This window comes from Alligator mississippiensis, chromosome 13 (assembly GCF_030867095.1).
Source record: "Alligator mississippiensis isolate rAllMis1 chromosome 13, rAllMis1, whole genome shotgun sequence".
NCBI classification, from domain to species: Eukaryota; Metazoa; Chordata; order Crocodylia; family Alligatoridae; genus Alligator; species Alligator mississippiensis.
In genome coordinates, this window is record NC_081836.1 from 30119178 (window position 1) to 30141424 (window position 22247).

A 22247-nucleotide genomic window follows, 5' to 3' on the forward strand; every position below is an offset into this window, starting at 1 on the left:
TGAGCTAGAATTTGGTCCAGACAATGGATCAAATGCCAGCATCCAATGCCAGGTGTGTACCTGTGACTGGGGGCTCTGTTGTATGTCCCACCATAGGGGCTATCGCTCTTCGTATTCAATAAGAAATTAAAACCAAAATGCATCCAGCATAAAATGCTGTTGCCATGTACTTTCCTGTTATGCCATAAATAAGCAGTGGGCATGCACAACTTCGCATCTGTAGCATCATGCCATGGGTAACTGCAAGAGCAGGACAGTGCTCCCATCCCCCTGCTCCAGAAGGAGCTAAAGGAGGATCTCCGTGCAGCAGTAGCAGTATGGGGGCTATGACCTGCGATGGGACAGCTCTGATCGCCTACAGTAGATGGCAGTGGCACGCATGTCACTTGAGGTGCGGGCAGACATAACACTTGAACCATTCCAAGAATGTCACCAATTGGAAACTGGCTCACATTTGTCCTTGGTTAAAGCCAAGGACAAATGTCCAGTCACATGTCCAGTCCTAACAGTTCTAAGCAGAGTGGTCACTTCTGAAGTACTGCAGTGCTGTGGACCCACCATCTGGGAGTAGTAGTGAGTATCCAGTCCAGCTGAAGTTTTCTGCTCTCTCTTCTCACTGGGCGCAGCTACACAAGACGCTACATTGCCATAGCAATGAGCTATGGTGACGTAACTTGTCGCTACAGTGCTGTAATGTTGATGGGCACTAACCATGCTGCTGCTGCTGCTGCTACTGCACAGTAGCAATGAGCTACTGTGCAGTAGGGTCAGAAACAACTGATGTGCTGCCAGGACTGTGTAGTACCAACTGTACAGTGGGGCACACGTGTAGACATGCCCACTGAGTTTAAAACCCATTCCTGCACTTTACCGAGCTCTGTGTACAATGGGGCTCTGACTAGGAGTGCCTAGGTGTGCCAGTAGGATTGGTATGGGGGCTGCCTGGACTCCTGCCTGGGAGCTCCAGGGGCTGTGTAAGGACTCCCCTGCCACCAATGGAAGAAAACTGACCAGCTCTTTAAAAGCAGCAGAAAGCTGCCCTGAGCCTCCAGTCAGGGGACCTGCAGTCAAGTGCAAGTAACACAGGACATGGCAGTAGAGTTCTGGCTGTGTACCAGAGTTGCCAGTTGCCTGGAGAAGATTGGGCTGGCAGGGAGGGGTGTGAGCAGTGGGGCGGTGTGGGATGCCTGGAGGACTGGCCAGACATTAGTCATGAAAAGCCTGGTGTCTGCAGATAACACTGAACTGGTTCATGGAAAACTGCTTCAAAACAGTACTTGTTAATCCAAGTAGGTTTTTGAGATGGTTCAGGAGGTTTAAAATGTTCTGAACTGGCTCATATGTCTGGGCAATTGCAGTACAAATCTCATTTAAACCATCCAACCATAGAAAAGTAGGGCTGGAAAGGACCTCAGGAGGTCGTCTAGTTCAACCCTCTGCTCAAACAGGACCATCCCCAACTAGATAATCCCAGCCAGGGCTTTTTCAAACAGGGCCTTAAAAACTTCCAAGGATGGAGATTCCACCACCTCATTGGGTAAACTGTTCCAGTGTTTTACTACCCTCCAAGTGAGAAAGTTTTTCCTAATATCCAACCTAAAGCTCCCTTGCTGCAAAACTTGACCATTGCTCCTTGTTCCATCGTCTGTCACCACTGAGAAGTCTAGCTCCAGTCCAAGTGTTATATCTGTCTGCGCTCTCTCTCACACACTCTCTCTCTAACCAACTCATGACAATAGAGTAACAAACCACTTCATTTCAGTAGCCACAGTCAGCAAGACGCATTGGAAGTTACTGCCTGCTCGGGTCTCTGGTCCTGACTAAGGGCTGGCATGTTCCCAGCTAGCTGTAGGGCTCTGGGGTGTTTCCTGCAGCTTGTAAATGGGCATGTGGGCTTCCCCCACATGTTGAGTCCCTGGCTGTCATGGGGGCAGCTCCTTCCTAGAAGCATGTATTATGGTTACCAGGGGAACCAGGAGGTTTCCTCTCCTTGGAGGGGCAGAGGTGCCCCCTCACCTTGTGAACAAATTGCTCCACTCGTGTCTGCAGCCCCCACACCTCAAACTTGACGGTGACCAGTTTGTAGGAGCACATGACGGGCTTGGTGTGCTCCCGCCAGCCTTCTCGCAAGGGCCCGCGGCCTGTCTTCACTGAACTGAAGTATCGTGGGTCCTACACGGAGAAAGAGAAAGGAGCAGGCAGGTCAGTGTGCCAAGGACAAGGAAAGAGGACCAGCCATGCCGTTGACCAAGCCCCAATCCAGACTTCACCTCCCACTGCTAACAGCTGTGCCAGGAATGGCACAGCACACTGATATGAGACAAACCTGGCAGTGGGGTGGGTGGATTTGGGTGCATGAGCGGGTGGGAGGAAGACAGGCCAAGAGTGTGCAGGCAGGTGTGGGGCTGGGTGGCTGTGACTAGGCAGATGGGCAGGGGCAGGCGCACAGACATGTATGGGCACTGGCAGACAGTTGGTGTCAGGTTGGCCATCTTGGGTGGGCACAGGCAGATGCGTGGGTCCCAGGGACAGGGTCAACGGGATTGTGTTTTCTCCTGTCAGCAACATTACCTCCAGGGACCGGTAGTAGCGCTCGGGAATCTCATCGAAGGCAATATCCAGGAATGAAACTTCATGGTCTCCCAGGATTTTATCGCTGTGGAAGATCTGCAGAGGGAAGGGCCCAATGAGACCCACAGCCAGTCACCAACATCCTCCCCAGGCCAGCCAATGCCAGTGGGGAAATGGCTTTGTATGCCCGGCCAAGGGCCTCCCTGCACTGGAACAGCAGCATCTGTAAACTGCAACAAGTCCATGAAAAGATCCATTTACTGCTGCTGCCACCCGAGCAAGGAACCTGGGCTGAGTGCATACAGGCATCCCCTCTGGCATCGGATGGGGGTCAGTGGACTGTGGCCTAGGTTGCTTGCCTGGGCAAGGGGGTTGCAGGCTCAGGAGATATCGTGCCCCTCCCAGCTAGCCTGGATCAACTCCCACCTGGTGGCAAGGGGCCATAGCTCCCCTCAGGTCACTGGTGGCGGGGATGGTGCCCATGCAACAGGGAAAGAACAGGAGGCTAATCTCTCTCCACAGCACCACCCTCAGCAGGATGGGCAGAGGCAGCAGGTGGGGATGGGGGAGGGAGTGGCCTGTGCCAAGGGAATGCAAGCGAGAGGCAAGGAGCGGGTGGGGGGGACTTACATTCTCGCTGTCTCCGCAGTTATCCTCATACTTGGTCTCTATGTAAATGGAGAACTTAGGCAGGAAAGAGCACTGCAGAAAGAGCACAGGCCGTCAGCTCTGGCCCAGCCTGGCTGCCCCACTAAAGACCAAGGACTTGGTGGGCCCGGAGCAGCATCCAGTCCTGACTGGCTCCCCAGCCCCAGACACTGAAGTATCTCATTGATCAGGTCCAGACTTAGCAGTTTCCCCCACTACCCAGCTCTGTCAGCCTGTCTCTGCCCTGGAGGATGCTGACAAGCAAGGAGTCCACAGGCACATGTGGGAAGGGGAACCACAGCACAAAGTAATCCCTTATGCCTCCCTTTTCCTTGGGGGCCCCACCTGAGAGTAAAAGCTTCCACACAGCATTTGGTGTGGAAGGAGTCAGCCATGCTCTTCATGATGGAGAGGACCCATGGGGGCCTGTGTTCAGGACTGGGTGGGTGGTGTGGCAAGGTGGGCTGTGGGCAGTTAATTATTTTCACTGAAGAAGGGATAAGCTGTTAGCAGGGGCTGAGTCCAGCTGTGAGCAGGGGCCACAAGCCTCTGAGCCTCTTCAGGCATCACAGCACCAGGGGCAGCAGTGCCTGTCATCACCTTCCCCTTAATGCCCTTCTGCAGCCCATGCCTAGGGCTGTGGCAGGGCCAGAATGGGGTTCCATTGCCAGTCTTGCCCAGTCTGGTTCCAGCTGTGGAGCAGGCTGGGAGGGTGATGAATGGAGAGCTGAACAACTGCCTGACGCAGCCAGTCCTTACCGTGTACTCTGAGCCGGCAGCACAGCGAATCCAGGAAGCGCCAGGGTGGGTGAGGGCGGCAGGGAGAAAGGGGGAAAGGATGATGAGTCAGAGGAACCATTATTGCATCTACACAGCCAAGCGCTCCTGAGTGGTTCCAATCAGCTGGACAATGAGGTGGCTCCATTGCCATGGCCAGCCGAGGAGGAGGGACACACGAGCACTGCCAGCCCTGCTCACCTCAATGGGGCCAGGGCCAGCACGAGTTTGGCTGTCAGGGTGAGTTGTGCCAAGGGAGCTGGCTCCTAGCTCGATGCTTAGGACTCCGCAGCATGCAGATGCTGGTGGGATGAGCTGACTGAGGAACAGGCCTTAAGAGAGGAGCTTGGCTCTGCCTGGGCAGGACAGGGTCAACTGAGGTGTGGAGCTTGGGCAAGTTGCCTGCCAGACACTGAGCCCACTTGTTGGGCTTTGGGCTCTGCCTCAGGGCTGTGGCTCTTTTGGGCCCTTGGGGGCCTTTTGCTGTGCCTTGTGCCCTCCTCCCAGGTCCTGTGCTGGGGGAGTCTGTGTGGGTGGCAGTGAAGTGCAGCTTGTCATGTGCCAGGGCCCAGTTCACACATGGGGTGGGGGTCACCAGAAAAGTTAGACTGACCAGGCAGTGTTGGTGACACCCCCGGAGTGCCTGCTTCCTGGGGACAGGGCCCACAAAGAGAATCACTTTGTCTTCATGCCCATCAGGGTGAGATCCCTGAGACTGCTCCTGTCTTCCCCTCTGCTGGCATCTTACTCCCTCCCTGGAACAACCTGATGGAGAGGCAGGGCTACAGGAGATCTGGGCTCCAAGCAGTGCCTGGTTAGGGAAGGGGAGAAGACTGGTGCTCCCAGCCCAGCACAAGGTTCAGAGGCCACATGGGAGTGCAGCTGGAGCTGGGCAGAAGGAGGGCGCCTTACCTGTAATGGTGTAGGGATAGTAGTTCCAGGCCTTCTCCGTGATGTAGAATATGCGGGGAGTCACAGCGCGGGCCCAGCTGGGCAGTTTGCTGGGGAGGTGCAGAATAAGGGGCTCCAGTCACCACCCACTGGATTTCTGTCTTGTGTACCTCAACACTGACCAGTCACCCTTAGGACCAACTTCTCCACAGCGCAGGTACGAAGCAGGTGGACCCCTCCTTCAGCCTGCCTCAGCCCTGAGTGGGAGTGGCTGCTTCTGGCAGGAGGGAGAAGAGTGCCCTCCAGGGCCAAAGCCAAGCTTGAGACACAGTGCTACCACCCCTGCATCAGGGCCTGGGCATCAGCTCCCTAGCCCTGCAGTCCCCAAATTGCCAGCGTCCTTCCAGCTGCCTGCATGCCCAGGATATACCTGTACCCCCAGCATCACTCCCTGAGTGCCACACCCTCCCTGGTCCTCCACTGCTGTGCTCTCCCAACCAGTCTCCATCTCCATGCCCCACAAGGCACCCAGACCTACACCCTTCCCCTTGCTCATCCCCCACTTGCAGCCCTCACACTCTAGCAACCCTAAGAGCTGATCCTGCTCCCACAGCAGCCATGGGAAGCTGTGCTCTTGGTTAAGAAAAGCAAGTTAAGAACCACAGGCTGGAACAGGTACTGCTTCTGCTCCCAGCCCCTCAGATCCCCCCCGCTGTCATGGTAAGGAGAGGACACTGGCATATGGATGCACTGAAGGGCACAGACCCTCTGCACCAAGGAAGGAGCATCAGTGAAAGCTACCTGCCAGCAGGCAGGCAGCAGCTGGGCTCACTCCAGCCCACTCCACAGGGGCTGGAAATGAGCTGCCAGCTCTTGCTTTCCTCTGGCCGTGACAGCTGTTCCTCACCCAATCGGAGGGGAGCTCGGGGGGAGGGGAGAGACAAGGGGATTTTTGATTAATCTTCAGCCTCTATAAATAGCATCCCCGAGAGGAGAATCGTGAGTGCCTCGGCTAAAAATATCCTGGCTGGCGCTGGCAGTCCCCCTGCTGAGTGCACAGCCCAGTAACGTGCTGCAGTGAGATGGAGCCATGCTGCTAGGGCTGCCTCGCTGATATGCACTGTCCATCACACCTTTCCACCTGCTGGGCACTGGGGGTGGGAATACAGAACAGGCCTCAGTTCTCCCCTCTGAGAGCCATGCATGTGAATAAGCAATCATCAAGGAGAGAATGGGACAGCTGGGCTGCAGCAGGGGAAAGGGAGGTGCAGGACAGGCAGCAGCCAAGGGATCAAGGGGCAGCAAGGGGACAGGTAGTGAAACAGATGCAAAGGCCACTCCTGCATTAGGTCTGTCCTCAGCAAGGGGCAACCGGTTACTGCACAGCACATGGACAGAGGAACACATACCCCAGTGTAAATGACCTCAGCTTTGCATACAGGAAGGGGTCAGGAATGGACAGACTGGCAGTTCTCCTGGGGTAGGTCACACAGCAGGCAACCTTTAAAGACTTTCCAGTAGGTAGGGGGAGAACAAGTCATAGTCTTTTCACCTTTATTCCTGATTCCCCTGGGATGGATGCAGGCAGGAGCCAAACAAACCTGTGCTGCATGCACCAGTAGTGTTTCACCCCTGATTCTTTCAGGTCTAATTCTCCACTGGACTAAGCAGCTGCTCCAGTTTGAGGCTTAGATTATCTGCCCACTACTCTTCCACTTGATGCAACCCCTGTCTGCCCAGGGCCATGGTGAAGCACTCTGTGGACAGAGCCCCTTTCAGCCCTAGTGATGATGGGGCTGAAGCTTTGAATAGTCCTGGCCTCAGGCTGGCTCGATCTACACCACAAGGAACCTGTCTACATTGCAGCTAGCACTGGGGATGTGAGAGTTCCCTGACTCAGCTGTAAGATTCCCCCTAGAAACAAAAGGGGACAAAACCGTGGGCCCCCTTAGGAGCTGACAGCCACAGAATCATCTCATGGCTCACTGCTGGAGGCTATTCTGAGCATTCAGAACTGAACCCGAGGTCAGAAGGAGCTCCATACACAGACAGCTGGCAGTAGCAGGCTCTGGCTTGGGGAAGCCAGACGCAATCTCAGTGTATTTTCTTTTTTCTCTGCAGCCTTGGGATGGGCTTTATGTCTCTCCTCCAAAGACTCCTGTCAATGGACGAGGAAGTGAAATGTACTGGACAAGGGAGTGAAATGTACTCTGTCCAAGTTTGCAGATGACACAAAGCTATGGGGAGAAGTCTGAACTCCTCAACGAGTTCTTTGCCTCAGTGTTCCTAAGCGAGGGGCAGGACAAGTCTCTCACTGGGGTTGTAGAGAGGCAGCAGCAAGGCGCCAGACTTCCATGCGTAGACCCTGAGATGGTGCAGAGTCACTTGGAAGAACTGGATGCCTTTAAGTCCGCAGGCCCGGATGAGCTCCATCCGAGGGTGCTGAAGGCACTGGCTGACGTCATTGCAGAGCCACTGGCGGGAATATTTGAACGCTCGTGGCGCACGGGCCAAGTCCCGGAGGACTGGAAAAGGGCCAATGTGGTCCCCATTTTCAAGAAGGGGAGGAAGGAGGACCCGGGCAACTATAGGCCAGTCAGTCTCACCTCCATCCTTGGCAAAGTCTTTGAAAAAATTATCAAGGCTCACATTTGTGAGAGCCCGGCAGGACAAATTATGCTGAGGGGAAACCAGCACGGGTTCGTGGCAGGCAGATCGTGCCTGACCAATCTAGTCTCTTTTTATGACCAGGTTATGAAACGCCTGGACACAGGAGGAGGGGTGGATGTCGTATACTTAGACTTCAGGAAGGCCTTTGATACGGTATCCCACCCCATACTGGTGAACAAGTTAAGAGGCTGTGACTTGGATGACTACACAGTCCGGTGGGTGGCGAATTGGCTGGAGGGTCGCACCCAGAGAGTCGTGGTAGATGGGTCGGTTTCGACCTGGAAGGGTGTGGGCAGTGGGGTCCCGCAGGGTTCGGTCCTTGGACCGATACTCTTTAATGTCTTCATTAGTGACTTGGACGAGGGAGTGAAATGTACTCTGTTCAAGTTTGCAGATGACACAAAGCTATGGGGAGAAGTGGACACGCCGGAGGGCAGGGAACAGCTGCAAGCAGACCTGGACAGGTGGAACAAGTGGGCAGAAAACAACAGAATGCAATTCAACAAGGAGAAATGCAAAGTGCTGCACCTAGGGAGGAAAAATGTCCAGCACACCTACAGCCTAGGGAATGACCTGCTGGGTAGCACAGAAGTGGAAAGGGATCTTGGAGTCCTAGTGGACTCCAAGATGAACATGAGTCGGCAGTGTGACGAAGCCATCAAAAAAGCCAATGGCACTTTATCGTGCATCAGCAGATGCATGACGAATAGGTCCAAGGAGGTGATACTTCCCCTCTATCAGGCACTGGTCAGACCGCAGTTGGAGTACTGCGTGCAATTTTGGGCGCCGCACTTCAAGAAGGATGTGGATAACCTGGAGAGGGTCCAGAGAAGGGCCACTCGTATGGTTAAGGGCCTGCAGACCAAGCCCTACGACGAGAGACTAGAGAAACTGGACCTTTTCAGCCTCCGCAAGAGAAGGTTGAGAGACGACCTTGTGGATGCCTATAAGTTCATCACGGGGGCACAGAAGGGAATTGGTGAGTATTTATTCACCAAGGCGCCCCCGGGGGTTACAAGAAATAATGGCCACAAGCTAGCAGAGAGCAGATTTAGACTGGACATTAGGAAGAACTTCTTCACAGTTCGAGTGGCCAAGGTCTGGAACGGGCTCCCAAGGGAGGTGGTGCTCTCCCCTACCCTGGGGGTCTTCAAGAGGAGGTTAGATGAGTATCTAGCTGGGGTCATCTAGACCCAGCACTCTTTCCTGCTTATGCAGGGGGTCGAACTCGATGATCTATTGAGGTCCCTTCTGACCCTAACAACTATGAATCTATGAATGTTTCCAAAGCCACTTGGAGATGTGCTGAGTCTGAGGCGAGCCTCAAACTCATCATCAAACCCACTTTCAGGCTGGTCAGTGAGTGCCCATGCGTTTGGGCATCTCTCACTTCTTTCTATGGGAGCTGCAAGTGCTCAGCACCTTTGGAATTGACCACTTATCTCAGTGCTGAAGAGCACCAGCCTGCAAATGTCTATAGGGCATCCCACTGGCTTCAGTAGGGCTCCAGGTAGGCCTGAGTGTCTGACTGGGGACCCCCTGGCAAAATGAGTTTCGGTCTAGCAGTGGATCTAGGTTCAAATATCAGCTCCCCAGCTCAGAAAGCCTGGGCATATCTGACCAGTCTAAACAGCAAGGCTGGGCAGAGGCAGGAAGGGAAAGCTGGGACTGGGAGTCGGCCTGAGTGGAGCTGGTCAGCTATACCTACCCATTGGGGAAGGGGCACCTGAAAGTGAAAGCCCCCAGATGCAGAAAGAAAACTGACTGCCTTAGCTTCACAACCCCTGAAGAAAGACAGGCAAAGAGGGAAGGAGTTGATTCAGGTGTGGCAGCTGAAATAAACTTTTCCAATTCTTTCCATTCTAATCCCAGGCACTAATAAATTGGGGAGGAGATATTTCACATGTAAGTTGGGGCTCATACAATGCTGATACTGTTGCCTTAGATAAGCAGCAGCAGAGCAATTTCCTTCTGGGTCTTTATTCCAGCCCCCAGTGAGAGCAAGAAGGAGCAGATCCTAAGTTTATCTAACTGCAAACACATATTAGCCCTCCAGGGCAATTGGCAAGCTCAGCCTAGCCCCATGGAGGGGTAGTTAATGGCTGGGCTCTCGGATACAAATCATTCCGCTGCCAGCCACAGCAGTCCCGGTTCCACCAGGGGCAGCAGCAAGCTCATCAGCAAGTTGGTTTCATTTTTTATCTTGGAGCAGCCCCCAGAGTCACTTGCTATGAAAGCTCCTGGGGATGGAGCGAAGCAGCACGCAGCCTGCAGGGAGACTCGTCACCAAGCCATGAGGATGCGAGAAAGCCAAATCCTACCACCACATTGTTGCTAGGGCTTCAGCAGCAGGAGCCACTTGCTTGAACACCAGGCACTAGGCTGTATCCCAGGACATGGAGAGCAGAAGACACCCTCCCCTGCCCTTCCTTCCAGTCACTCCATAGGTCAAACTGGGGCCATGATACCCATCTAGTAGGGGACTGGGAGACTCCATTCACGCTGGCAAAGCACCAGGGGGCTCAGATGAAACACAGCCCTAGGGGTCTCCAGAGGAGTTGAGCACCCACTTGTATGGCCCCTCCAAACAAGCCACTTGGTGGCCTCTTCCAAACATAAACCAAGGCTATCAGGAAGGAGATGATTCTGCTGCTTCAGCCCCTGCCTGTGTCATGCCAAAGAGTTGACACGGCCACTCCAAGGCTGTGGCGTGCTATCGGTCCACTGCTTTCAGGGATTGCTCAAGGGAGGCCCGGCAGTGACATGCCAGCAGCGACAGCCATCAGAACCATGACCAGGGGACAGCTCTCCACACTGGGGTGGGGGCTGTGCATAGGGATGGTAATGCAACGTAATGCTCTGCCATGAGCCCCAGGAGTTCTCACTGAGCTCCCCTAAGCCACACATCCTCAGGGCTGTCCTGGGAAACCCCTTTCAGGAGAGGAGAGTTCTACCTGGAGGGAACAAGCAAAGCAAAGCATCTGGTAGTGTTATACAAATAGACTTTTTGCCTATTGCTTTTAATTTTATGTATTTTATTGAGTTTTGCATTGCCTTAAGAAACTCCATTTTGTATTGTTCTGTAGCTTAACATAAGTGCTTGACCTTTGTATGCTATATGTGTGAGAGAACGGGTAAGAGTGTGTCTGTGGAAAAGGAAAACATCAGCTGGTGACTGGGTGAAGAACGCAAACAGATAAAAGACCAAACAAGAAGAATCCGCCCCAGAACAGCGAGAGAACAACGGCAATCAACCTTCAAGAAAGAACACGTGATAACCCAGCAAAAGCCCAGAGGACTGGGTGAATTGATAAGGTTATAAAAGATGGTGTAAGACATATCGATTTTGGGTCTTGTTCTGCATGTCATCCTGGAGCACTGGCTCATCTGATGAGATGGACTGCCAGGAATCCAGCTTTTACTCATGATCAACTTGGTTGGCCACTAAATTGATCCAGGCACTGGTAAGACTGGTAACGTATATCAGCGCAGAACAGAAATTGGGGTATGAATGTGTGTGTGTGTGTGTGTGTGTGTGTGTGTGTTAAGTGCTTAATCAATAAACCTGGCATCTTGCCTTATCACTCATAAGGTCTCGCTCGTGATTTGAGCAATTGGCAATTTGTGTAACACTAAGGCAGGGAGGCAGTGGGATGAAAGGATGCAAGGGGCAGTGGGGAGACAGGGAGCGGGGCCAGTTCAGCAGGAATCTAAGGAGCTCTTGGTACTAATAATAAGCCAGAGCAAGAGTAGCCAATGTGTCACATTCTTCCCCCTCCCCACCATGTTCCCCAGGGGCCTGAAGGCTGCCTCTCAAATGCAAAAGACTCCATCCAGTCACTTTTGGCAAGGGGTGAGTCAGAGAGAGAAGTTTGGATGATGCCATGGGGAGAGCGCAGGCCTTTGTTTCCAAGGGGTTTCAAAGAGAAGCTAACAGACAGAACCAGCAACAAGGTAATTGGGAAGCCCAAAACAGAGGAGAGATGATAGAAACTCTGAGAGTAAAGGGAGTGGCAGGCAGGGGACTGACAGTGGCTGGTTCAGATCCCACCCAAGCACAGGCAGCTCATGCTACCCCTGGGCCCTATAAACTGGTGAGCCCTAGACAGACCACCTTTATCTTGGTATAAAAAGGTAGTGGGCAGATAACACAAGACCCTAAGCCAGAGTAATTCTGCCCAATGTGCTGGAGAATCACCCCTGAAAGAATCCAAGAGAAACTCCGTGGTGTAGGTTCTACTGGTTTAGGTGCTGTCTGTCCATGTCCATCCCCAGGGTTGCTCTTCACTTTAACACCCCACCCCCCACACTCTCCCCGCCGCTATTAACTTTTCCCCTGCCACCTACTGGCAAGACACTGTAATAGCTTTCTCCTGGGTGAGATTCCCCCCCCCCCCAAAAGAGCTGCAGGTCTATTCATTACATGTTTACCATATTTCTAGTTTAAAAAAAAAAGGACACATGTGTAGGGGGGATAATATGATTGTGGGGGGCCAGTGATATGCCCATGTCCTGCCCCTCAATCCCAACCTGCAGCCCCCTGCCCCTCCCAGCCCTGCTACCCATGCAACTTCTTGCTGCCCCTGAAGAACTGCCACCCCGCCCCCCGACTTACCTGCCTGCAGCTTCCAGCGCATGCCAGACGCATCTGATGCCCCTGCCTCCAATCTCCCTCTCCCCCTCCCCCACCCCCAAGCAGCTCCTTGCTGGGGCTAGCCAGGAAAAAACTTTGATGCTGAGCAGAGGCAGACCAAAATCCTGGACATTTGTTGATATTTAAAAAAAAAACGCCCAGACAGAGATGGCAGGACCCAAAAAGAGGACAAGCCCAGGAAAACCCTGACATATGGTAACCCTACTAGTACAAGCCAATAGTGCGTGTCTGTTAGTTTGTCTAGGTCTTTACGTGTAGTGGAAAGTGTCCACATCTCCAGCTCTACCATCCTGCCTAGCTCCAACTGAAAGAGGCTTAGGAGCAAGGCCAAAGACTATGTGGGGTTCCAGAGACTGAAATACCTTCCTTCTTTTTGAAGATGGGTCTCCACACCAAGGGGAAGCACGTTGGGGGGGGGGGGGGGGGCACTGTACCATCTCCCTGCTCAGACAGAGCACTCAGTTACTGCTTGTATCACTGCAGTGCCTGGGAAGCCTAAACAAGGGCCAAGACAGTCCAAAGGGCTGTCACATAGGCAAGGGATGCCCAGGCAGGGAACTTCTCACTTAGTGATGTGGAGATGTTCTAAAGAAAGGGTTAGCCCCCAAGTGCAGTGGTAGAGCACATGCTCTACAGGACATGAGCATACCCTGGCCGATTCAGACTCTCACCTGGAAAGGTGCACACGCTTCTCAGTGAACTGCCCAGGGCCATGCACAGGGTCTTCGTGAGGCTCATTCTTCACCACCTCCACGCCCTCTCCTTTCTCGCTCTCCTGGTGGCTGTGCTTACTGATGGTGTACAGCTGGCCCACACGATACTGCAATGGCATGAGACATATTAGAGATGCTGTGCTGCTGGAGGGTCCAGTGAGGCACTAGGCCAAGCAAGAAGCCGTGGATCATATCTGCTCCCTCGCTTGCCTATGTGTGACTGTCTTTAGCTGCCTAGGGAAGAGCATGCAGCCCAGCTTAGGCTTCGGTTCCCCAAAGGATGGGCTGTCCACCAGCACCCTGGGAACTGCCTCACAGCCCTTGGTACTGGGACGCTTGGCACAACCTTGCTATCCAGACAATGCTTTCCCTTCCTTCATTTACTCCCAGGACCTCCAAACAGTTCCCCCATAACTTCCATGCTGACACGCATTGTGGACTTTCCACAGACACCTCTTCTCTCTCCCCATGATTCAGGACCTCCTGGATCTACATCACTGCCCATCTCTGAACTCCCAGAAAATTACTATTACATGCAACGTGGTGACGAAAAAAGAACAGCTCCCCAGTCACCTTTCATCCTGCACAGCCAGCCTTGGCCAGACTACTTTATGCTCCTTTTCCTCTGGCCGGAAGCCTGGAAACTTGTCCCAGGACAGCCACCCTAGCGCTAGCCCAGGAGACCTTCCCCTCCTGCCTGCAACAGGGCTCCTGAGCAGCCCTACATTAGACAGGCCTGTTTGTTCTGCCATGTCCCGCTGCCAGCTGCAAACCGGCTCTCCCAGTCCTTGAGCTCTTCCTGCTGGGCTGGGCTCCCTCTCAGACTAGCTGCTGGTCAGACTATTTGTCTGCCTTGGGCTGCTGTTTGGCTGACATTCTCCTCCCCTCCCCATGCCTAACCCCTCTGGGCTCCTTGGTACTACTCCTCCACCTTGGCTCCTGCTCACAGCTCCTCCCAGTGATAAGCACCAGGGAATGTCATTAATTTGCTGTTTGCTCTCTGGGCAGCTCATTAAGGAGGCCATTCAACCTAACTGTGCCCCAGCTGGCCTTCTCCACACAGCAGTGCTTGCTGAGGGATCCAGCCCTACAGAGGGAGGGGGACACTAGCTGGGGCTGGGGTGTCAAGTCCTGGTGCAGCACTGACAGAATGGAGCTTGTGTCAGCTTGGCATTCCTAGTCAGCACCTTCTCTACATGGCTCCACAGAGGACTTTTCTGAGAGGAAAAGCCATGGGTCTCTCTGGTGTAAAGATTCTTGCAACCTCCCCCAACAGCAGGTCCATTCTGAAGGGTCCCATAGAGGGAGAGACGAGGGAAACAAACCTGTTTGGTGATACACTCAGGAAGGCTTCCCAATCCCCAGGGCTGGGCTGGAGTGGGGGGAACCTCCTCCCTTCTAGTGATGTAAGAGTCAGTTTCCATCCCCCTGAGACTGCCCCAGCCTGTCCAGTCCCACCTGCATGGGAAATCCCACCTGCACACCAGTGTGACACTCCTCTGACCCGGGTGCTTCCTTAGCCTTCCCTTCTTCCCTTAGTGCAACCTGGCAATGTAGGACCCCACCCCTCTGAAATCAGTAGGATTTAGAAGTGCTCAGTACAACCCAGGACCTGGGCAGAGTCTCTGCGCACCAGAAGCTCTTCTGACTCCACCTCAGCTCTGCTCCCTCTCTTCCCCATTCCACGTTCAGCTGTGGGAACAGGGGAGCAGGCTCTGCAGGAGCTTTGGCTATGGAAGACACTCATAACTTGGCACTGCTGTCCCTGGCAGGAGGTGCTGTGGGACCAGGCAGGAGCCAGGCTGCAGGCACACTCTCGGGCCCAGGGGTGTACAGTGGGGTTGCTCTGATGCATTAGCTGCCCACGAAGCGCCTCTGTGTAGCTGGTAGAAACAGCCTGGCTCGGCCTCTCTGTCCACTACAGAGCCCTGCTGCCTGTGCAAATAGTAACAGCCAATGCAGCATAGAAACCAAGCGTAGAGATAGCAGCTTATCAGCCTTGCTCACACCTGCCAGCAGCCCCTGCAATACCAATGCCTGGCTCCCTTGCTGCCCTACCCTGCAGGAGGTGGGGAAGCAGCCCTGGAGGGGCTCACAGGGGAAGAGAGCGGGCCAAGGAAGCCCAGCACTGACAAACAATAGCTAAACCCAGCCATGAGTGAAAGCCCCCAGTCACCAAGGCCAGGGGTAGCTAGATGCTGTCATGTTAAGGACTGGCCACCGTGCCCAGCCCCAACCATCCTCTTGAATGAAGGACCCACCACAGCCTGGCCTTTCTCCATTACTGAACTCAGTACTGGCTGGAAAGGGAGCTCAAGGGGGTACTTTCCCTGTGCCTCCCAGGGTCATTTGTACCTATGCAGGGGTCATAAGCCTGGATCTGAGCTCCCTACCTGCCCAGAGGTTAGGGATGGAAGAGGGCTCAGCCCCCAGCCCAACACTCCCCTCAGCCCACAGCCCTAAGGACGTTCTGGTCCTTCTGCAGGGGATAAGCTATCTGTCCAAACCACCATTTCCAGGATTCCTACACCATCCACAAGAACCCTCTAGGCCCCATCCAGTCTCTCATAGCCCAGAAGAGCTGCAGAAAACTGCCTACAGGCTGGCAGCAAAGCTTGGTCACTGGAGAATAGTGCTTTGGTCCCTCCCCAGCCAGAGGGAAGGCATGCTCAACCAAGCACTCCCAGCCACCAAAGCAGCTCCTTACACTGCCAGGGAGACTGCCCCACAGCCCTCTCCCTTGGGTAGGTGACATCTCAGCCAACACACCCTGCTACTCATGCCTTCTCCAGCCCCTGCCACTCCTTGGCTAGCCTTCCTTCAGCAGAGCTCCAGCCAGCCCTTTCCACAGCAGCTGCTTGGGCTCTGTGCAGATGCTCCAATGCACACTCAGGAGCCGGTCCTGAAGCCATTTTAATATTGGAGGGAAGCTGTCCTGCAGGATGGATTTGGGAGGCCGCACCCAGCTGGCTCAGCGCTTTCCACACCCACCGGGAAGCAGCCCACTTCATTCACTGCCTCTGCAGAACAAACCACTCTTGAGCTCCCCTCCCTGAAGCTAAGGCCACTCAAAGGCAAGTTTCCAATACCACCAGGGCCTTATCAGAGGTAGTGTGACAGTGGATAAAGCATTGGACTTGGCACACGAGATCTGGGCTCTCCAACTGACCTGCTGGGTCACCCTGGGCAAATCAACAGCTGCCTGTGGCTCAGCTCCTCCTCCCACCCTCATAATTTTAGCTCATTAGGACCACGATTCCACAGCCTGATGAGATGGGCCCTGATCACAGGGGTCCAGACTCTCCTTAATCCACATAACATGAAAGCTGCTGCCTTTCTACATTCTGAGCCCAAGCCTGAATTCCAGGTCCAGCTCAGCAAGGGAGTGAGGCAGCCCACTTCAGGGGAATGCTCTGCTCACTCCCACACATTAGCTGCTGTAATACAGATGATCGGGAGTGCCTTACAGTGGTGGAATTTGCAGCTGGAACACTGCATTGCATGCCACTCCTGTAGTGTTGGGTGGCAGGTGGTGGTACTTAGGGTGTGGTGCCTTTATTTCTGTCTGTGGGATTCACACCTCTCCCCACAGCCCACTCTGCTCCGAGCCTTTAGGCACAGGCTTCTTTGTCATGCACAGCTTGCAGATGTTCCACTGAGCCCTGCTCTCTACTACCCAGCCACCCTAAAAGCATGGGCTGTTAAGGATTTTCACTGCTCTTAATGCAATAAGGTCCTCTGACCAGCCAGGCTTGTGCTGCTGGAGTGTCTGTACTGTCCCCATGCCATCCTGCTGGTCTGCCTAGGTCTCCTAGGCTGCAAAGCCTCCAGCCATGGAGCTGGGATAATCCTAGGTTCCCACGTGGATTAGGCTGCTGCCTGGCCAGGAAGGCAGAGCATTAATTGACCTTCGGGGCGTGCATCAATGTCAGACAGCAGGAGCAGGTAAATAACAGGAACCCAAGTGCAATGCTGCAACTGGGCCCACAGCCCAGCCCAGAGCACTCCCTACATGCCCAGGCAGCCAGGCACTGAAGCCCAGTCCAGGCAGTGTCCCTGATGCAACTGCATCCCCAGCTACTGCATTTGCAGAGACCATTTGGGGAGCCTAGAGACCATGTCTGGAGCAGAACCTGGAACATGTCCCTGCCAGGGCCAGGTCCGCCCCTTTTCCTGGTGAAAGCCCCCTCCAGGTTGCCCAGCCCATGTGGATGAAAAGGGCTGAGGCAGGAATGCACACACTGTGTGAGGTGGAGAAGGGTGAGGGTGGGGGGGTAGGGGGGGCAGTGCTTTCTTGCAGGCACACCCAGACCCTTAGGTCAGCAGCTTGGGGATGGGCTGAGTGAGCTGCCAATTCCTCCCTGCAGACTCAGCCTTGGTATGTGAATTACCCTGGGACCCTTGCCAGCGTAGGATGCTGAATCTCAAGCAGAAGTACAGAGGGGACTCTGCTCTGCTGAACAAACATCAATCCAAGTCCAGACATGTGTCGCCATGCAACCTGAGCCAAACATGGAGCCCTAAGGACCTGGTTTGCAGGGCATCTTGGGGGAACCCTGAATACTCATACCACTGGTCTCCAGGCCTCCTGCCTGCCCTCAATTAAGCACTGGGGGCCTGGAGACCAGTGGTATGAGTATGCAGGATTCCTCCAAGATGCCCTGCAAACCAGGTCCTTGGGGCTGTGTATCACCCTAGCTGTACTTACCACGCAAGGCAGCCCCAGTCCAAACTGTGAGGGGAAACTAAGACACAGAGTGAGGACAGGCCTTCCCCAAAGTCATATAATAAAAGCATCATCTTGGTGCCCTAATCCATGTCCAGGGCTTCCACCTGGCACCATCCTACCAGACCCCTGCTGGGGATGGGGCATGATAAGCACTGGAATGGCTCAGCCAGCCTGCTGTTATTTCCTTTCAAATTCCGCACAGAGATGGTGAGAAGGTTTCTCAGAGTAACAAGCCCTTTCCAGAGGAGTTGGCTGCAGGGAAATTGGCTTTTTGTTCAATAAATAATGTGGGAGTAGAAAAAAATATATATTGGATGAGGCTTCTGCATCATAATTGTTGTATTGTTCCCTTGAAGATCCCATTCATCATCCTAATTGCCAGAGACATCTTAGCACCACTTCACTCAGTGCAAATGCTCTCCAGATGTTAACACAGTCTTCGCTCTCACTGTGAGTTAGGGATTGACAGGCCTGCAAACCCTAGAGTATCTCAGGAACAGGATATGCCACTGGCTTGGGCTGGCCTGACCTTTCTAAACAAGCAGCCTGGATATACAGGTGGTGTGGACTTACTGCCATTGTTATCTCCTGCTGGTGGGTCTACCTGCTCCCTCATAAATGGTATTAAGCTCCTATGTTAATACAGGAGGCAAAGACTTAGGTCAGAGGAGGGAGATAGCTAGAGCTCTGCAGGTGCAGTGCTATAATACTCCACTAGTTCCAAGACACCTGCACTCACAAGTCTTTGCACACATCAATATAGTTTTTTAAGCATGCTATTACTGCTCCCAGTGGGTCATGACAAGCAACTCTCAGTTCTCAGTTATGTAACAGTGTCCTTAACTACAACCTACCTACCTACCTGCAGTTCTTGACAGCACTGCTTATGACTGACACTCCCAGCTTTCAAAAGCCCGGGCATGGTAGCTCATTATGGGTAAACTGGCTACTCTTTCTGAAAGGCCCAGTGTGCTTTGACAGGTTACAGCTCTCTGCTGCTACACTCAGCACAGTGTATGGGACAGTCACAGGCACTGTTACCAGTCCATTCACACAGCAGAGAACATGAACAAGACAAAGGTCTCCTGCCAACAGCAGCTCTCCACAAGCATCTGGGAAGGCTACTAGTAAATACTCACAGTGCTCCTGTGAAGCAGCGTGCTCTGCTCCTGGCAGAGGCACGCTCACTGTTAGCAATGACAAGGCATAGTATTAGTCACGGAATAATTACCGACAACACTCCCACGCCTGGATCTCCTCATCTTCCAGGCTGCACGCTAAAGGGACCTCATTCCTGGAGGTGCTCCTCCTGCCCTACTCATACCCTGCAGTGTGTTGCTAGCCCACCCAGTACCTTGGCCACAAGCTGCTTTCCACCCCAAGGGCCCAGCGAGGCATCTTCTACTGCCCAAATTCAATCTACACTGAAGCAATTGCTTTGAGTCTGACAGGAAACACAGTAATTCATTTCTCAGGCTGCAGAAGCCCTTAACAGGGAATTCAAATCTGCAGCTGGGACCCAGTGTCCTCAAGCCAAGAAAGGTAGGGAGCACTAGCAGGGTGGTGCAGCAACTCTACAGTGTCCTCCCACACCACAAAGTGTCTGCACAGCACCCTATCCACCAGGGAGGGCCCTGCTCTGGGCTGGGACCTCTAGGCAGTTGCTGGAAGCCTGAAGGACTGGGTCCCCTATGCAGTGCCCCTGCTGGCCGTTCTCTGCCTAAATGCCTATGTGTTGACTGCCTGTGGCAGAGGCTCTGCCCTGGGGATGCTCTGCCCATTAGCTCTGCCTTGCTGCTGTGCAGTGGGAGGGCTGCCCAAAGACAGAATGACAGTGTGAGGGCAGTGTGCAGGGCCCGGGCCTGGCTGTGGGAGCTGAGGGAGGTGCCTCTGCAATTGGCATTGGCTTGCACCAGCCCAGACAACCTCCTGTTCAGAGGTGCTGGAGACCCCAAATTCCAGCTGAAGTCAGTGAAGCTCTTCTGAAAATGTGGACCAAAGGCCAGGCCTCAGGAGACGTGCACTGGACAAGGCTCCTGAACAAGCTGGCACAGTGAAGGCACTCGAAACTCAGGCTTCAGGGAATGGTTTGTGGGGGGAGAGGTGTTAATGGCTTCTTTACCTTGCTCCACACGCACATGCACACACATGCAGTGCCAACAGCACTGTCCCAGGAGCTATCCTTGCCTTTCTTTGAAGGCACAGTGGGGGTGCTGGCCTAGGTGGGTTGTCTGAGATGGCTTGGGCAGGCCTGACAGATCCAACATGCCCATGCTCTAAAATCCAGGCTGGCCCCACGAGAAGAGGGAGTGCGTCTTACAGCTAGAGCAGGGGGCAGGGAGCCAGGACTCCTGGACCCTGCTCCTTGAGTGGACAAACAAGTTGCTGCCCCTCTTTGTACCTCAGTTTTCCCCATAGGTGAACGCTGGATGCTGCTCCCTCACACAGGCGCTCCCTGGACCAGGCAGGAGGTTTTATGCAGTTGTGCTGCAGCGCCTTGAGCTCTGGGGCTGGCGCAGGGCAGTGGCCCCTGCAGGGGGAGCGGGGCAGGCCGCAACCCAGAGTGCTGTGGTGCTTGCAGCCTCAGCATACCTCCGCTTGGTTCCTCTGAAGACATGTCGAGAAGGAAGTTTCCATGACGCATGCTGCCACGGTAACGAAGGCCTTTCACAGGCTGCAGGAAGCTGCCTGACTGACACTTCCCGTGCAGGGGAGGCCTCGCCTGAAGCTGACCCCAGGCCCTGGAGCCAAAGCAGTCACAGCCCCCAAGCTCAGAGCTGGCCCATCAGCCTGCAAACATTCACCTCCTAGCCACACGGCCCCTGCCAACCGCAAGCTGCAGCACTGCACTGCACCCCTGCTCTCCACAGTGCTGGTCTGCTAGGCAAGGGTCTGAGGGAGGGGTCTTGAGCCTGCTGAAAGACAGAGGAGGCTTCTGAGAAGCTGCTCCCCATCTGCTCTGCCCTGTCCCACAGGCTGCCTGGCTAGCTGGGAACCTAGACACTGCCCAAGGGATGTGGCACTCCCTGAAGTGTGTGCATCTGCTGCTCCTGTCACTGCCATCACTGCTCTCAACACCCATCCCACCATGCTTCATTTCCCAGCAAACCCCTCTTCCACCACACCCTTCTGCTCTATGCAACATCACTTGCAATCCAGCGAGATTCAAGGAGGTACTGGTCTAAGGTGGAACAAGCCACTCTCTCCTCCAGCACACTGATCTCAACCTGCCACTGGCACCACGTCTCCTTCCTTTCCCCTACAATGAATTTGGCCTTATTAAGAATATCTGTGCCAAGCTATGACATACCACTGCATGGTCACCAGTGGGACTACGAGCAGATCTGACATGCTCATTTCCTGTGTTGGAAAGTAGCAGCACCACACTGCACCTGGTGCCAGGAAAGCTGTGCGCCACAGTTCGGTGGCCTAAGGCCAAGAGGAGAACCAGAGTGCTGGCAATCCTGCATTCACCTCTAACATCTTTCACCCAGAAGAATCCCAAAATGTTTTGCAGCAGGTACAGGGACCACTCCCACTAACATGCAGTTGGCTCTGAATGGGAATGCAGAAGCTATTTAACAGCCTACTACAACCCTACATGAGTTTAAGACAGGAAGTGAAGAGTAGCACAATGTATCCAACAGAAACTGGGGGGGGGGTGCAGGGTGCGTGCAGATCTAGCTTGGGAAAGTGCAATGACCCTGAGCTGGAGCCCAGCCAGGACACAAGCAGCGCACCCCTTTCAAGTGCGCCAGGTTCTTTGACGGCCACGTGTTATCACCTTGGGGGGAACGTTCTTTCCAAACAGAAGAGCCACATCCTGCTGCCCCTCACAACAGCAGTTGGAGCTGCAGGCATCACTGCAGATTCATAATGGTGTAAAGCAGAGGGGACTCGGGCCCAGCCCTACTGTGACCTTGCGCCCTGCATCTCCACCTGCTCTGGTCTTGACACTACTCACTGCAGCCTCTGGGCAGCATGTTGGCTCTGGCACAGATCCGACTCACAGGGAGGGAACCCTTTTTCCAAATCACTCCCCATGACATTCTGGGATTTCCCATCCCAAACTTGTGCCAGCACAGCCCCACTTAGCTCAATGAGCTATACACCCCTGGCAGCCTGCCTTGAGGAATTCTGCCTGCAGGTGCTGAACCTTCTACCTTGCAGTGCCTGTTCCCCAGTTACTCACTAGTCCAGTTCCTTCACTGCACAGACACTAACGGCTCAGGCCTTGCAACAGGCAGAGAGAGAGCACTAAAGGCTTCCACAGTTGAGCTGTCAGCATCAGTTTGCCCTCGTGCAGGTCCCATTTCCAACCAGTCACTGTTCCACCTGCATCCCCATTGCTCAGCACCCTGGGGCTATTGCTACCATGAAAAGGTCTGGTCAGGAGGGCAGCCAGTGCTTTGGAGCTGGGCTGTAATGCAATGAGGTAGCTCCAAACCCCACACTTGGAGAGGCCCACTTAACACCCCAGGCATGTCTGCTGAGTCCAGGACCCTCTGTTTGGGGTTCTGCTCTGAATAAGGCTCAGCAGTCTTGCACCCACTTCATAACTGGGGAAACTGAGGCAGCTGCTCAAGGCAACCCC

At 54.1% G+C, this 22247-nt stretch overlaps 1 protein-coding gene across 1 annotated transcript in view; it reads right to left on the reverse strand.

The window, feature by feature from the left end:
* LOC102570701 (cytoplasmic phosphatidylinositol transfer protein 1) overlaps positions 1-22247 on the reverse strand; it is a 40963-nt gene that overhangs the window by 12369 nt on the left and 6347 nt on the right. The window contains exons 3-8 of the mRNA XM_019493084.2: positions 12883-13031; positions 4909-4997; positions 3979-3986; positions 3202-3273; positions 2572-2667; positions 2017-2172 (exon numbers count right to left, since the gene is read on the reverse strand). Coding sequence (XP_019348629.1) covers positions 2017-2172; positions 2572-2667; positions 3202-3273; positions 3979-3986; positions 4909-4997; positions 12883-13031 — 570 coding nt within the window. The remainder of the gene's footprint in view (positions 1-2016; positions 2173-2571; positions 2668-3201; positions 3274-3978; positions 3987-4908; positions 4998-12882; positions 13032-22247) is intronic.